At 39.0% G+C, this 14,709-nt stretch overlaps 2 protein-coding genes across 4 annotated transcripts; both read right to left on the bottom strand.

The window, feature by feature from the left end:
• Nucleotides 1-15: 15 nt before the first annotated feature.
• LOC102703243 lies at nucleotides 16-5,168 on the bottom strand. 3 transcript variants are annotated; one of them, XM_040527392.1, is made up of 7 exons: nucleotides 4,938-5,168; nucleotides 2,814-4,356; nucleotides 2,478-2,729; nucleotides 2,007-2,087; nucleotides 1,097-1,238; nucleotides 583-1,019; nucleotides 16-215 (listed from the first exon to the last, which is right to left on the bottom strand). In XM_040527392.1, exons 2-7 carry the CDS (start codon nucleotides 4,014-4,016, stop codon nucleotides 159-161), a joined length of 2,172 nt encoding a protein of 723 aa, XP_040383326.1. In that variant the 5' UTR covers nucleotides 4,017-4,356; nucleotides 4,938-5,168; the 3' UTR covers nucleotides 16-158. The 3 variants fall into 3 exon arrangements, with proteins under 3 accessions (XP_040383326.1, XP_040383327.1, XP_040383325.1); XM_040527393.1 differs by having other exon boundaries at nucleotides 4,973-5,168; XM_040527391.1 differs by having other exon boundaries at nucleotides 5,002-5,168.
• A 2,671-nt stretch (nucleotides 5,169-7,839) lies between these two features.
• On the bottom strand, nucleotides 7,840-13,291 carry LOC102702967 (uncharacterized protein At2g33490-like). Its single transcript, XM_006660759.3, has 10 exons — nucleotides 13,013-13,291; nucleotides 12,152-12,224; nucleotides 11,659-11,733; nucleotides 11,317-11,378; nucleotides 11,165-11,233; nucleotides 10,506-10,534; nucleotides 10,224-10,428; nucleotides 9,890-10,123; nucleotides 8,454-9,459; nucleotides 7,840-8,155 (listed from the first exon to the last, which is right to left on the bottom strand). Exons 1-9 carry the CDS (start codon nucleotides 13,139-13,141, stop codon nucleotides 8,455-8,457), a joined length of 1,881 nt encoding a protein of 626 aa, XP_006660822.1. The 5' UTR covers nucleotides 13,142-13,291; the 3' UTR covers nucleotides 7,840-8,155; nucleotide 8,454.
• Nucleotides 13,292-14,709: the final 1,418 nt, after the last annotated feature.

The raw sequence follows: 14,709 nt of genomic DNA, 5'->3' as shown, positions 1-14,709 counted from the left end.
GAGATGCGGAAAAAATTGAATGAAATAAGGTATTTCATTGAAAGATTAGTCCTGTACACATGGGTAAATGGTTATAAACACAAGGGACTGATGAACAAGTTAGTGAGGGTATAATATGTACAGGTTCCATGTGAAGTGTGCGGGGCTGCAGGCAAATATCAGTTGCTTATGTTGAAGTACTTGGGATCAGCAGGGAAGTCGTGCTCAACCCGGAGCTGCAAGAAAACAAAATGTCCATTAGAACAACAGAATCAAGGAAAGATAAATATACAAAGCAACTCTCCTCTAAAAAGTCCAGAGGGTCCTTTTTTCTGCACACCATTGTATTAAGAGAGAGAACAATTCTGAGATACAAAGTATACAAAAGCTTACATGACAAACAGCATAGGTATATGTGAAATACAGAAACCTACATGCAATCTATGTTATTGGTCATGATTACTGAAACAACATGCAATCTACGCTTTTGCTCAGAATTACTTTATAAATCTATGTAATCTCTGATTTATAAAGAAACAGAATTACTGATTTATAAAGAAACAAGAACAAGGTTGCCATACAGGTATCACATCTGCTACATACCTCGCCTTCATCAGCATCTGAGTGTCTTTGAGGAAAGACAACTCTAATGTCATTGTAGAGATAGAATCGTCTATGTTCCTCAGGCCCTGTGTTGTTGCTGTATGGTTCTGATGATACATCAGATTTGCAACGCTGCATAGATCTTGATGATTTCTTGGCAAATGGGCTCAGAAATCGTAGGTGCAAAGCATAACGAAGAGCTCCTCCAGCCGTGTCATTGATCTTGGATGATCTACAGCAATATTTCTTCTCACCCAAGGGAAATGTGTCTGATTGACAGCAGCAAATGTTGGTACTAATGCCATTTTCCGAACTTTCCAGAGAACTAAACTCATTTGATTCTCTAATATCACACTCCATAGAGCAGCATGTCAGGTTCTCACGGTGGCCCTTTTCGGAATCATCAGTCAAGTTGCAGTTCTGACCCGGTCCACAGCCTGCATAGTCAACAATTTGTGAGCAATTATGGCCTCTATAATTTGGGTTTAGCTATCACAGGTATTGGCTACATTACATTCAGAAAATAGAGTGCCGCATTCTCTAAGTTCACTTCCATATTTGACTGACTCGACCTTTAGTTCACTGGCCTTGCTTCCTTCTTTCATTTGATTAGAGGGAGAAACAGAGAACAGAGTGACCTTTTGCCGCACGAAAGTCTGTCCCATTTTACAATAACAGAATAAGATGACCTCAGGGAAAAAAATAAAGAAATAAAACTAGAAATTGTGAACCATAGGCGTAGACATCTGATGTCTCTTTCTTATAAACAGACAACACTCAGTGGATCCGGTATTACTTTTAAAAGGTAACTTTCATGCATGATGAGATTATTCTCTTCCTGCACAGTTTAACAGTACTATTCCAAGCAGGGTTCAAGAAACCATTATGTTCTACTGCCTGTTATCCGTTTTATTTGCTGCAACTGCTTAAAAACACTAAAGTTCCTCTGAATTTTGAAAACCAGACAGACTTAATTGTGAACTCATGCTTCTAGGAAAATCACACTACCCAGTGGGTTGACTACAAACAGGGGCACTAAATTAAATGCTTAAAAGAGAATTCCTTCAGCATGAACTAAAACAAAGCAACAACAGTTGAATTTAGATAACATATATCTTCCCTCTTCTATTATCAAAGTATCACCTCCAGATACGACTATTGACATGAAATGGTCAGACCTTTGCAAAGAAAACAAAAGGTTCATGAATCATGAATGGTGTAAATCACATCAGTGTGCCCAGCATGAGCTAGATGGTGAGCAGCATTGTCCATAAATATCAGCTAAGAAACAATTACAAATACTCTTGTCTTAATCAACAAAAACATGAGCCATGAATGAGGAAACATTTACACTTATCTCCAGTATAAGCCTATGAGGCAAAAAAAAAATTGTCTTATACAGACTAAGTCTCAATTTCTCATACCTTGGTTCCAGCAGGCATGTCAGTCAAATCATAGTTGCAGAAGAAGGTGTGTAGTGGTGTCTTCTCTGGGTTACTGACAACCTGTCAAAGCCAGGAGTTATTCTTCTGGTGAAATAGACATAAAAAAGCATATGACAATTCAACAGATCTTTTCAAAGACTAACCAATGCAAGAACTATTTCAGGATAGGCAATCAAGTCCAAATAAAGCTACCCGTGACAGGAGGGCACAAAATGAGGCAAATCATGCAGATTGGTAAGACTATCATTAAAATTTTGCCTTCCCCAGTCCCCACAATGGTAAGAAAGCAAGTCTCCGCATGATAAATAGCTAGGCTTGGTGCACGATGGCTACATGCATATGCATGTCGCCCACATGCATGTGTACTGAATATCACATCAATTTACCAAGAACAATCCAGCAAAACATACAGCAAAACTAATGCAGATCACAAAGTCAAGTATCTGGTACCAGCTGTACACGCCCTTTAACTGGGATGCGTAACCGACTTTTAACTGATCTTGAATCATGATTACTCAGGCTCCTTTTGAGCTTTGGGCTTTTGCTGCTGCTCACCGACAACCTCCCCGCAAGATCGATTGATGAATAGTACAGTAAGGAGCTGTCCTCGTCAATGCTGGCTGCTGCAAATGGAAGCTTCTGAGTTGGGGGAGAGAATTTACCACCAGTCACATTCAAGACAGCAAGGAAACCATCAATATTCTGCAGTTCAGGTGAATACAGAGTAAATATCAACTTATGGTACAGTACTAAAAACTAAAATATGAGTGTATAAACACTATGTACCTGATTGTCTTTTCCACAGGAATAACGACCAGATAAAAGAGATTCCTCAAAAGAACCAATCAACGACCTTCGGACAGGAAGGAGACCAATACTCCGAATACATCCAACGCGTGGGGATACAGGGGCAGAATCTGGGCCCCAGTTTTGTAATTTGTTACATAAAATCTTCTTAGGAATCTTCACGTTAAAGTCATCATGTAAGATATTAGTTTTTTCTAATGCTTCTCTTATCCTTAACCTAGCATGACGTTCTGAATACTCTTCACACCCTTTCGTTTCAATTTCTCCCATTAAATCTCCATGAGCTGCTTCAGGCTTTGTTGCGTGCATCCATTTGGGGCCAAGAGGAGATAGATTAAGCAGAGGAGGATGTACTAATTTTGCAAGTGAAATAGCAGTATTTTCAATACTCATAACGCTTTCAGCTTCCAGGTGATCTGAACAGTATAATGACTCACTGCTCTCAAGCAAAGGACCATCAGTGAGCGTACTACCACTAAATTTATCGACAACCAGCTCTGTACTCCAGTTGGAGTTTCTCATAACAGGCCATCTAGGTGCCTTGAAAGAATCGAGAATTGCAGTGTTTGCTTTTTTACAATCTTGAAAGCCATAAGGATAAAGTCTCTTGGGGCAATCAGAATGCTGAATTTTGGCACCATCAGAACCAATATGCAGGGCATCACCATGGAAATGTCCAGGGAGCGCATTGTTCAAAGGTGACAACACCCTTTTCCTTGCCTGAGACCTATGCTGTTCAATCAATGAGTGGCAATTATCCATGATTAAAGGTGAATCCATATTGTCATCTGCCATCTTATCAGGACCTCCAGTTGAACTAGCAAAACCTGATTCAAAGCCAACGATTCTCATTGCAGGAACCTGAACATTTGACCCCAATTTAGTGCATGATCTTGAACTTGCATCACCAGTATCAGGTTTTAGTCCTTGGAAGCCTGTAGGCCCATAAGCAGCATGGCTGGCTCTAAAATGGCCATCAAATCCACTCAAAGAATCTAATACGTCATTTCTCCTGAAATCACCAATGGATGAGCATGGAGATGCCCTATTACTTGAGCTTTCTGCAGGAAGCTTACCCAAAGGACATATGCCATTATCTGCAAAACGAGGACGGACGATAAGAGATGCACTTATTGTAGGAGGCACTTCCTCCTTGATTGAAGGAACCTGAGGCAAACCCATCTCGGTAGAGTCACTTCAGCAAAAGGAGAAAACGATTTTCTTATTATCTGCACTTCGTTCTTACTCAGATTTTGCCATGATCCACTTCAGCCTCTTACTTTCAGCAACAAAGTCTCTATCAATTGTTCCAGTAACAATCGGCTAAACTACGCTGGCACAAGAAGGCTAAAACTACAATGAGGTTTCTGAATCAAACCCCATCAACACCAAGAATTTCATCATCCCACCACCAATCATATTCCAATAGTTACTGCAACAGTTGGAGATGAAGCACAGTTTGGAGCCTGAACAAGCAACAAGAAACCTGGGGTGAACCATTCCAATAGATCAGATCGCGCTCCTGCACACAAAAATCCGAAGATGTTACCAACACTGCTGCTAAATAATCTTCACCACAATTTCTTTAGCACATTGAACACGACAGCATTGGCTATCAACTATCGGAGATCAACAGACTATCACTACGCTAATATGATGCAATGCAGCAAAAAACAAACACATCCATTGCACATCAACATTGAGATGGGGCACAATGAAGACTGATAAATGTAGACAACAACTCATTAAGCATAAAGTTATCCCAAACTCTTGAAGAAGAACTCCTACAGGACCAATGAAATGTACACCAGTTCAATATTATCTATCCCCAAATCGAGAAATCAACCGCAATCCGAGAGCGATCGCCGCACCGATGATCAGCGCCCACGCGAGGGAACAGAACCACATCTACACCTCCACCAAGATCCCCCAACCCATCCACTCAAACCAAAATCCACGGAACACGGGGCGCAAAAAAACAAAAGCCGCAGTACAGTAAATCCAGAACCGAATGGCCATCATCAAATCACGAGAACCGGACACACAGAGCACCGATCGGCCGGGGCGAGGGGCGAAATTCGTGCCGCCGTGCTATCCGCAAACCTGCAATTGCATCGATTTCCGACGGGAAACCTCACCAGGAGGCGGATGACGGTGGTGGAATTACCGGCGATCATCAGAATGGGCCATTTCTCTCCCCAGCACGAGAGATCTTCCCCGATTTCGCCTCGCGCGTCTTCTCCCCACCGTCCACCTCCGCCTCGTGGTGGTGGTGGTGGTGTTCTTCTCTCTCCTACCTTGGCTTCTCCCTCCTCCGTTGCCATGGTTAAATAGGCGGAATTTCTTTTCATTTCTTTTCCGTGGGAATACCGAATTACCTTCTTTTGAAGCGACCAGCGTTGTTGCAGCGATCCTGGCCGTACGTACAGATTGGTGGGCGGTCCCGATTGGTATACATAATGAAATTAATAGTTAGAAAGCAGCAAAATGTACGTTATTGTTCGAAATTGAGAAATTTTATACTCCATCCATCCTCAACAGACTGTAGAGAAAATTCCCAGGGAGCCTTACGAGAATTTAGAAATCCGACGCTTTAAGAAAGTAAAGAAAAGTGGTCATTCGGATTCATTTCCAAATCTCTTACATTCTATAATGGAGTCATACGAAAATATTTTAAAATTTTTCTCCTTTTGCAGATGTTCTAATGGAGCCATGTTTACCTTCATCTTATAAGCATTTGAGAAAATTTAAATTTTAAATTTTTATTTTGGAAGTTGATTAGGTCAATAAATTATTATCTTTGCTCTATAACGTAAGTATCTTGATTATACAAAAGCGTAGCCTAAATTCCAAGCATAAACAAAATGATGAATCAGAACCAGTCGTAGCCAATTTAAACACGTGGATTTTAGAGGATTTTTACATAAACATCCCAATGCTTTGTATGTCTTCTCTGTTTTCTTCAGGAACATAAAGAAAAAAAGGGAAAAGACGTGGCAGCCTAACCTGATGGATGCACACGTCTCAGGCTTTGGGTACGTGCTTTATTGCCAAACCTAACGTAATAGTCTCACGCCGGACGGAATCGCGTACCGCGGGTACAGCCGGTCGCTGGCTGCGCCATCACTCATTCGTTCCGTTGGCTTTCGTGCTGCGTTGATTTTGATTGTTTGAACTTTTTAAAACCCAGTATAAACAACAAAATTAATTAATGTAGAGCTGATAACAAGGCTACAAAGGCAAGATAATACTTTTTTTACTATCGTTTGACAGTTAAAAAAAGCATACTTACACATGCCAAGAAATGATCTGACCAAAAACAAGCAGCTCATTCGCTCTTGGTTCACTTGGCTTCAGCGTCTGGTTCTCCCCCAACTAAGAGTCTCTTCATTTCAAAGAATTTTTATAAAAAATCGAAAAAATTAAAAATTTTTTAAAAAAAATTTCGTGAAACGAAGAAGCCCTAGATTTGGCACGAGGAGGGAGGAGAAAAAGGCGAGCAAACCGTACTGCAGTACTGCACCACGCACAGCAGGGGAAAGGAGAGAAAAATGTGTCAAAGTTGGGGCAGTCGCAGTCGCAGCCAATGCCGGCACCGACCAGGCACGTGAAGGGCTTTTGCTTTCTCCTCTGCGTTGCGTGCCTCCGCAGCCACGTCTCCGGTTCAGACAGAGTTGCTCAGGTCGGCAAAACAAGGCATAATCATATAGCCAAAGATACCATACACTGTTTTGCTTTACAATTTAAAATTGATTTTAGGGCGTAAGTTGTTAGAGTTGATTTTATGTGTTGTTTATTATTTTCTCTGTTTTTTATTGATGTCATTGATTTTTACATAGTCGTTCGTCTTATTTAAAATATTTATCTAAATATATAAAATTATAAATCATACTTAAAGTTCATATATTGATTAAATTAAATCATAAAAAATAATTAATAATTATATATTTTTTTAATAAAATGAGGTAGTAATAATTAAAAATCAAACGGGTTCTTCAGGCTAGGTCTTGATGACAACTTCCTTTGATTCAGTTTTGTTCTAAATGCTCTTTTCGATCGATCTTCCACTCCTGATAATTTGTAACAACAAAAGTTAGAACCGTGTTTTACCTCCGTCTCACGGTATGTTATATCTTTTCCTAGATACAGATGTCGATAAATATAAACATATATATATATATATAACATATTAATTAATTTAAAAAATCTAAATATAATTAAAATATCTTATAATATGAAACGGAAACGGAAGAATGGCAGAGAATAGCTCTGGCCAAGAAACCATCAAATACAGATCAACAATAGTCAGGTAATTCCAGCTTCTGATCTATCATTGTCCTTGGTATTCATGATTGAGGCATGTGACAAAGGTGCACAATTGCTCGATGGTCCATGTACTGGTGCATTAGAATTTACAATTAATTGCTTCATTGCTTGTTAGTTCGAATACCAGCTGAACAAACAACTTTTCGTAGTAGTACTTCAGAAGCTATACGTCTGTACAGGTACAGCCTGTAACTCTCCCGTAGTCCGTCATAATGGCGCTAGGAATCCTTAGAATGAAGTCCTATGAGAGCACGTAATTATGAAGTTTAACTTCAGTTTGCAAAAAGTTGCTGCAGAAATGGTACAGATTTCTTCTGTTCAGGTCACACGTTGATGAATTTTGTATCCAGAAATGTTGCTGCAGAAGTCCAAAAAAAGTATAAAGCACATTCCCAGCAAAACCTCAGACTAGAAAGAGGCTTATACAAACTGCCTCTATATTTGGACAGCAGGGTCATCTTTTCATTTTTTTGAAAGAAAAAATCAAGCAATATATTTATAAAAACTTTTATATAAATATTTTTAACAATATAGAAGACAAGGCTAAAAAATAAACTCTAATTAAAAAACCTAAAAATTAACTCTAAATTTAAAGTTGAAAATTCAAATTTTGTCTTACAAGCATATTCATTCTCGTGCATGGCCATACATGATACATGCAGATTTGCACTAGTTTTCAGCAAAATTGAGGCCCATCTGTTAAAAATCAAGATGGAGAGTGCTTACATAAGCAGCGGAAAACAGGTAGCATTCAAGTCATCTCAAGGGCAAAACGAACAAATCTTACATCAATCAATCAGGGAGAAAAAATGGAGATTTTATTCCACAACTCGTTATTTGCACAATTACATCTTAACCATAGGGGAATGCAAACGAAACACCAACTACTTTGCAATATTGGCTGAGTTCACATACTAATATGTACAATATCCTTCCATGGGGAGATAGCTGAAACCCTTGGTACGTAATAAAATTTCACCTCAACACCAAATATTCTGCACCAGAAAAGGGAAATGAGAGAAGGGTTAGCCTGGTATAGTCATATATATGTAACAACAATAAAATGACAGTGCACATGGCAGCAACCAAATAAATGCAAACATTATCATAAAGATTATGGTTCAAACACCATTACCGATGTTTTTGCCCTCACATATGATAGCAAGTTCCAGAACACAGAAAAAGTCTTCCAGGGCTAACACGAACTGGACTGTGCTTACATGCTCTACCAAAATTGATGCGGCTTACATGCTCTACCAAAATTGATGCGGTTTCATAGAGAATTAGACTCACCCTATGTTTTGCTAACTGATTCAGTAGCTCCTGACAATGGCCGATCTTCCAACGATGTTTGTGCAGAAGGAAGACTAGAAAGGCTCATTCTGGCAGGCCCTTTATCCTGAAGATCTTCTGTCTCTTTACCATCTGAAATACCTGATGTTCTCATGCCCCTAGAAGGTATTGAAAAACTGCGTGATATAGGACCAGGTGGAGTTGGTAAAGGCGACGCGGTCTGTGGAGCGCTTGGTGGTGTTTGCCTTGGCCTAAAATGATCCTGGCCTCTTGGTGCCAAAGGCGCAGAATTTGGTACCAATGGGGCAGAGTGAGCAACTAAACTGGAAAAGGTTGTATGTTTTGATGCATTAGCAGGTGGTCGAGGAAGCTCATGAAGCTCCTTGATTTTGGGTGAGGACAATAGTGGTGGTGAGGTACTGGGAGAAACTCTGACATGTATTGACGGCTGATGTGAAGAGCTGTGCCTAGGCGGTACAGAAACGACATCAATATTCTCTGTTGACCTTGACCTTGGAGCAATAGGAACAGAAAAGGATTCTCTCTTCACCTTTTTGTTGTCAGATGTCTTCAAGTCAAGATAACTGGGTAAAGTCAGATCACCCAATGGGACCACTAGCATTGTCTTTGTGTCTGCAGTATTGGTATTGCTCTCTTTCAGCACTGAATGAGCATTAGATAATCTGGCAGGACTTGGTAGCTTGTTGTCTCTCAAATCTCCCACATTTGCACTTGGCTGGAGTGGAGATGAATGGAATGCACCTTTGTTTCCAAGAGGAGATCCAGTAGTAGGATGTCCTGTAACTGTCTGAGATGTGTCTCTAACATCATTTGGAGTAGGCAAAACATAAGTATTTAGTTTCCTTGTCGCAGAACGCCGCAACTCTTTTATTCTCTCTGCCGCCTCAAGTTTTTTTTCAGGAAAAAGTGGAGCTGACTGACTTCCAGATCTCTGTCTTTCACCAGGAAAAGAAAGATGCTCTGCTTTGCTTCTATCCAAAAGTTCCTGCAAAACCAGAAAAATAGAAGGCCACCAAAGACATAAAAAAAGTGTTGGGATGATTGTAAAGAGAAAGGTATATTTTGAGACAGGAAAAGGAAACCAACTAAAACAGCAAAAAAAAAAGGTGCAATTGTATAAAGTTAAATTTAACTGAACAGACTGCATACGTGGAACCACAATGCCTTGTAAGTTGAATATATGGATTATGGATTGCAATTAGCTGCTTAGATCTTTCTTAACAGATCCTAGCTATGTCATCATAATATTCAGTTTGTAGTAAAGTTTTCAGAAATTTGAAAGCTAACATCCATTTCTTAAAAAGGTAAAAAAATAAAGTGAACTATGCCTGCTGATAGTAAGAGAAAATGCAAAATTCTAGAATATCCTTCAGTAGGACAGTTGATTATGCTTAAATTAAAATCCACATTGGTACCTCTGTAGGGCTTCTGGAAGTATGACCAGCTTCTGTGCCTTCCTTATTTTCTCCATAATCAAAGGATAACTCTTCATGACTGTCGTTGTAATCATCATCATTTTCATCATCCACAGAGTAATCCTCCTCATCAAGTGCACTGAATTGATGATCAATGTGTTGCTGCTCAGCAGCCAGCCTAACATGTGGCTCTACAGCCTCAAGAGATTTGAGCCCCTTTCTGAATAAATTTAGCTGGTTGGAGCAATATACCAACAAATTTACACAAAATTAGCTTTTTGTGTAGATTGCCAAAGAAAAAAGGTGGAGTATTTCCAAATAACAGAATATGCACCTGAGCAGCATGGTGCCGAGCAGCTTGTGTGAAAAGACTTCTGAACTGTCCTTGCTTCAGTGACTTTAAACGGAATAGAAAAAGAGTTGCTTCTTCTTGGTAATCTTCCTGGGCTTGCTTCAATTGCTCTGATGCACCAGTATCTTTGGCATTCTTAGATCTTCCCTTTTCTTTCTGCGCATTTAGCAGGAATTCGAACAATTCTCTGAAAGAAGTATCCAGGAACTCAAAAAATGTGTCAACAGGGTAAAATATAGGCCAAATTCTGTACAGTCAGTATACCTTTTTTCATCACACTGGTGCTTCATTTCCTGTAATTAAAAAAATGCTACTTAGTTGCAGTTTCAAGCAGAATAAACATAGTCATCTAATGAACATGTAACTAGGATTCTTTAAGCATGTGCCTATTACAAAGTAAATACTCTAACAAATAACAATAAATGCAGAAACATGACAAAACAAAATTGTGAAGTGCTGATGTGCGTGACAAGACAGAAAACAGGGATTCAAACTAGATCTTTTTTGTAAACTAGTACTCCACTTAAACAGGGATTATACTGAAAGGCAAAACATAAGACATAATTTCATATTTGAAGTTGCAATGAGTTTATGTAAAACAACATTGAAATGGTCAGAAACACATACTTATAAAAGGTAAGCTAAACTAATGAGGTCAACTAAAAAGTTGATTTGAGCCACTTCATGCCACAAGCCAGTGTTTATTACCCAAGGTTTAGTTTTTTTTAGCACAATGGCAATGTTGTAATGAGAATTTGACATAGAAGAGAGGTCAATTAGCGGGATAAAAAGGCAGGAGAAAAAGAGTAAAACAACATAGAACAAGGTAGGAATTGACCCCAGAGAAAAGAGCATGAGCATAAGAGGGAATATACACAAAATTTGGAAATAATACCTAAAATTATTAGAATGGAACAACATACCTCTACAGTTTGAAGTTCATTAAGTAGGGACAGTGATGGAGTGGTAATGGTATTAAGAACATGCACACGCTGGGAAAAAATGCTGACAATGGTTAGAAGCAGAAGGTAAAGGTAAAGATGAAACTGCAACAGATAAGCAATTTAAAACTTACATAACTATCTACAAGTTTTCGCAGTTCAAACTGAGCCTTTCCGAGCAACAGCAAAACTTTATCTGTGGGGATACTGTTCAAGGTAAGCATTAAGCAGCAAAATGTGTAATAGGAAAAGTTATATGGAATTAACAATAACATTAACGTGGCCTTAGCATCCTATTTTTATTCATTTTGCTCAAAATGAAATGACTGACTACTGATCAGCAGATGGGAAAGGGTAGAGTAAACAGCTTCCCTTAGCCAATGTATCATCTTCTTGAAGAGCTCAATTGTAGTTATTGCAAGATGTGTGTTTATACAAGGGAGTGAGAAACAATAATTACAGCAGAACATAATTACCATTGATACCATCTTTGTTTGGTGTGACTCTTTTAAGTAAACAAGTCCCCATTTCCTGAAGTGCTTCTGAGAACTCTGCATGAATGCATACACAAAATAATCATTGATATGCCAAAAAAAAAGAGTAAAGACACTGTATGACTTAATAAAAACAATAGCATAAGAGTTAATAAAGCTGCTAACATATGAAAAAATGAGCAAATGAATTAAGCTCACACAGTGACAGAATTGGTGAACACCCACGAATACCTAAGTTTGTGGCCCTCTGTACTTTAGTTGAAAACAATAAAGTATTGGTCTTAAATGCTATCTTAGTTAACCAAGTGTTTTGGTTTTCTATCCATTCCAAAAAGTGAAGTAGTTAGGTCTATTGCAGGACATGTGTGAAATAATGGCAGCAACAGTACAACAAACAAAAAAACTTTTTTACAGGACCAAATATGTATTTAACTGATCCCAAAAGGCAAAAGATATTGTTGGAGAATAAACATACCATATGCACTATTTGCAATCGCTGCTGCAACAGCAAGCAGATTGTCATAACAGCTCTTCATATCTGACATATCCTGTTAAAAGTAAAATTGCAGTTTAAAACAAAATTAGTAAGAACCTAACATAGAAGTTCCTGATACAAGTGAAAGTTTCACAGAGGAAAATTGGTTGGAATTTGTAATAAGTTCTACTGTTGGCAAAAGCAGAAAAAACACTAGATGCTTTCAATTAGAAACTAGCACTAGGTAATGGCAGTGGCAACTCCCTTGTCACATCCAATCAGATTTGACAATACCTAAATTGGAGTAAAGCGCTGACACCATTATAACAAGGCATTCAACTTAGTCATGAATTATATTGGCTAGAATACTAGTGCAGTCAAACTTCTAAGTTACTTCAACTTCTCATTCCATACTCCAGAGTAGAAGATCAAAGGGTATTCCCTCAAAATTACATGAAACTCTGCTCGTAAAAAGCCAAATGTAAGCAGATAATAATCCGCAATTCAAGTGTTTCCACCCAGATAACAAGCAGTTCAAGCACACCGCGCTAGGGAGCTTACCCAATGCTCCTTCACCCCCTTCCAAGTCTCAAAAATCTCCCTACCGACGTAGAGCACAGATCCGAACACATCATCGCATCGTACTCCCTCAGCAATAAAATTCCCAAAAACAATTCGCACGTATAGGCTCCACCCTTAACAGCTAATCGCGAAGATTTCGCAGACTCCGCAACACCCAGCATCTCACACGCGCACAGAGAACCGGAGAACCGCTACCCACAGAGAGAGATCTCCACACTCGCTCACTCACGGTCACAGAGACGAGAGGGAAGGAAGGAAGGGAGCAGAGGCCCTCCTCACCTGAGCGGCGGCGAGGAGCTCGTTCGCCGCGGCGGCAGCAGGGGACTGGACGCCGCCGCGGTGGCGGTCCACCCGCTGCTCGTGGCGCTGCAGCGCGAAGCCCCGCAGCTTCCGCAGCGACGACTTCATCTCCTCCCCGCGAGTGTCCGGATCAGGCGCGCCGCCGAGCCGAGCTCCAGATCGCCGCCAATTCGGCGAGGCCCCGACCGGATTCCGAGCGAAACCCTAGCTACGCCACCACTCAGGCACTCACACACACTGAGAGAGAGAGAGAGAGAGAGAGAGAGAGAGGAGGGGGGAGACAGAGAGGAAATGGGGAATTATTTTTCTCCTTTTTTTTCTGTCTCTTTCTTTCCGAGCTCAAGTGTGCGAGTGGCGTACTGTTGCGGCGCTTTCTTTAATCCCTAATTGCGCGCCGTGTTTAAGGTGATTTCATTAAGCATAATTAATTGCGTTCGTCTCAAAATATAATTATTTTTAGGTTTTAGTAGGGATTAAGGTTAAGAAAAAAAATAGTATAGTATCCATTACGAATAAAATAGTATAGTGTCTTGCACATCACGTTCACAAAACCATAAATTTTTGTTACGAGTAGTGACGTAAGTTATCTATAATAATTCAACATATATTTTTATGTGTATGCAAAAGAAAGAGGGGAGAGTTAAATTGGTTATAGATTTATAGCTAGATGTAATGGTCCTCTCACAAATTATGTGTGATGTGTCATGTATTAATATTACTCCCTCTGTTTTATAATATAAGATGTTTGATTTTTTTTATTGCAATGTTTAATTATTTGTCTTATTCAAAAAATTATGAAAATATCATTTATTTTGCTTGTTTCTTACTTTATTATTAGAAGAACTTTAAACATGACTTATCATTTTATATATTTGTACTAAATTTTTTATTAAAACGAATGGTCAAACATTACAACTAAAAAGTTAAATATCTTATATTATGAAACGGATATAGTATAATCTATAACCAATTATTATATATTATATATTATTAGATTAAATATATATAATATGTTATTTTTAAGCCAGTAGTTAGCTATTTAGGCCAGTAGATAATATAGCATAACCATGTGTGCACAAGGACTATGACACCAGGATTTGATACACCCATAATTTTATCATCACACTATTTAGGACTTAAGAAAAACAATCGCTTTGTCTCTTGTATTAAGCTACTCTGGTCTTTGTTTGGTCAAAGAGAGCACTCGGCGGACAAAAGGAAGCGGTTGGTTTTGGTTTATCCCTTGCTTGCACACATTCACATTCCTGCTCCAGTTTGGTGGTACTGATATATTTCTAATCTTGTTTATACATAATAGTAATGACAATTTGGCTTTTGTGTCTGCACTTTAATCTTTTTTTTCTAAATGGACCGTTCTTTTCTTTCCTTGGCTGCTTTATTAATGTCTTCTCTTTCTTTAGTTGTTGCCTGTGTGTAGCCCTTTAGTCCAGTAAAGGGAGAGATTTGGAAAAAAAAAGAAAAACAAAACAAAAGGACATAGTACTTCTAATAAAAAAAAATTCTGCACGACTTCAAGTGTATTGGATCACCCAAGTGACCTTTTCCCAGATGAATTTCGGAGAGGCTTTTCGCATAAAAATATTGGAACGTGATTTTCGGTTAGTTCGGTGATGGGAGATGTTACAATAATTGTTATAGTGATTGATGGTTACGGG

This window comes from Oryza brachyantha, chromosome 9 (genome assembly GCF_000231095.2).
Source record: "Oryza brachyantha chromosome 9, ObraRS2, whole genome shotgun sequence".
Taxonomy (NCBI): Eukaryota; Viridiplantae; Streptophyta; class Magnoliopsida; order Poales; family Poaceae; genus Oryza; species Oryza brachyantha.
Note: the sequence above shows the minus strand (reverse complement) of the source record. Positions and strands in the feature narration are given on the sequence as shown.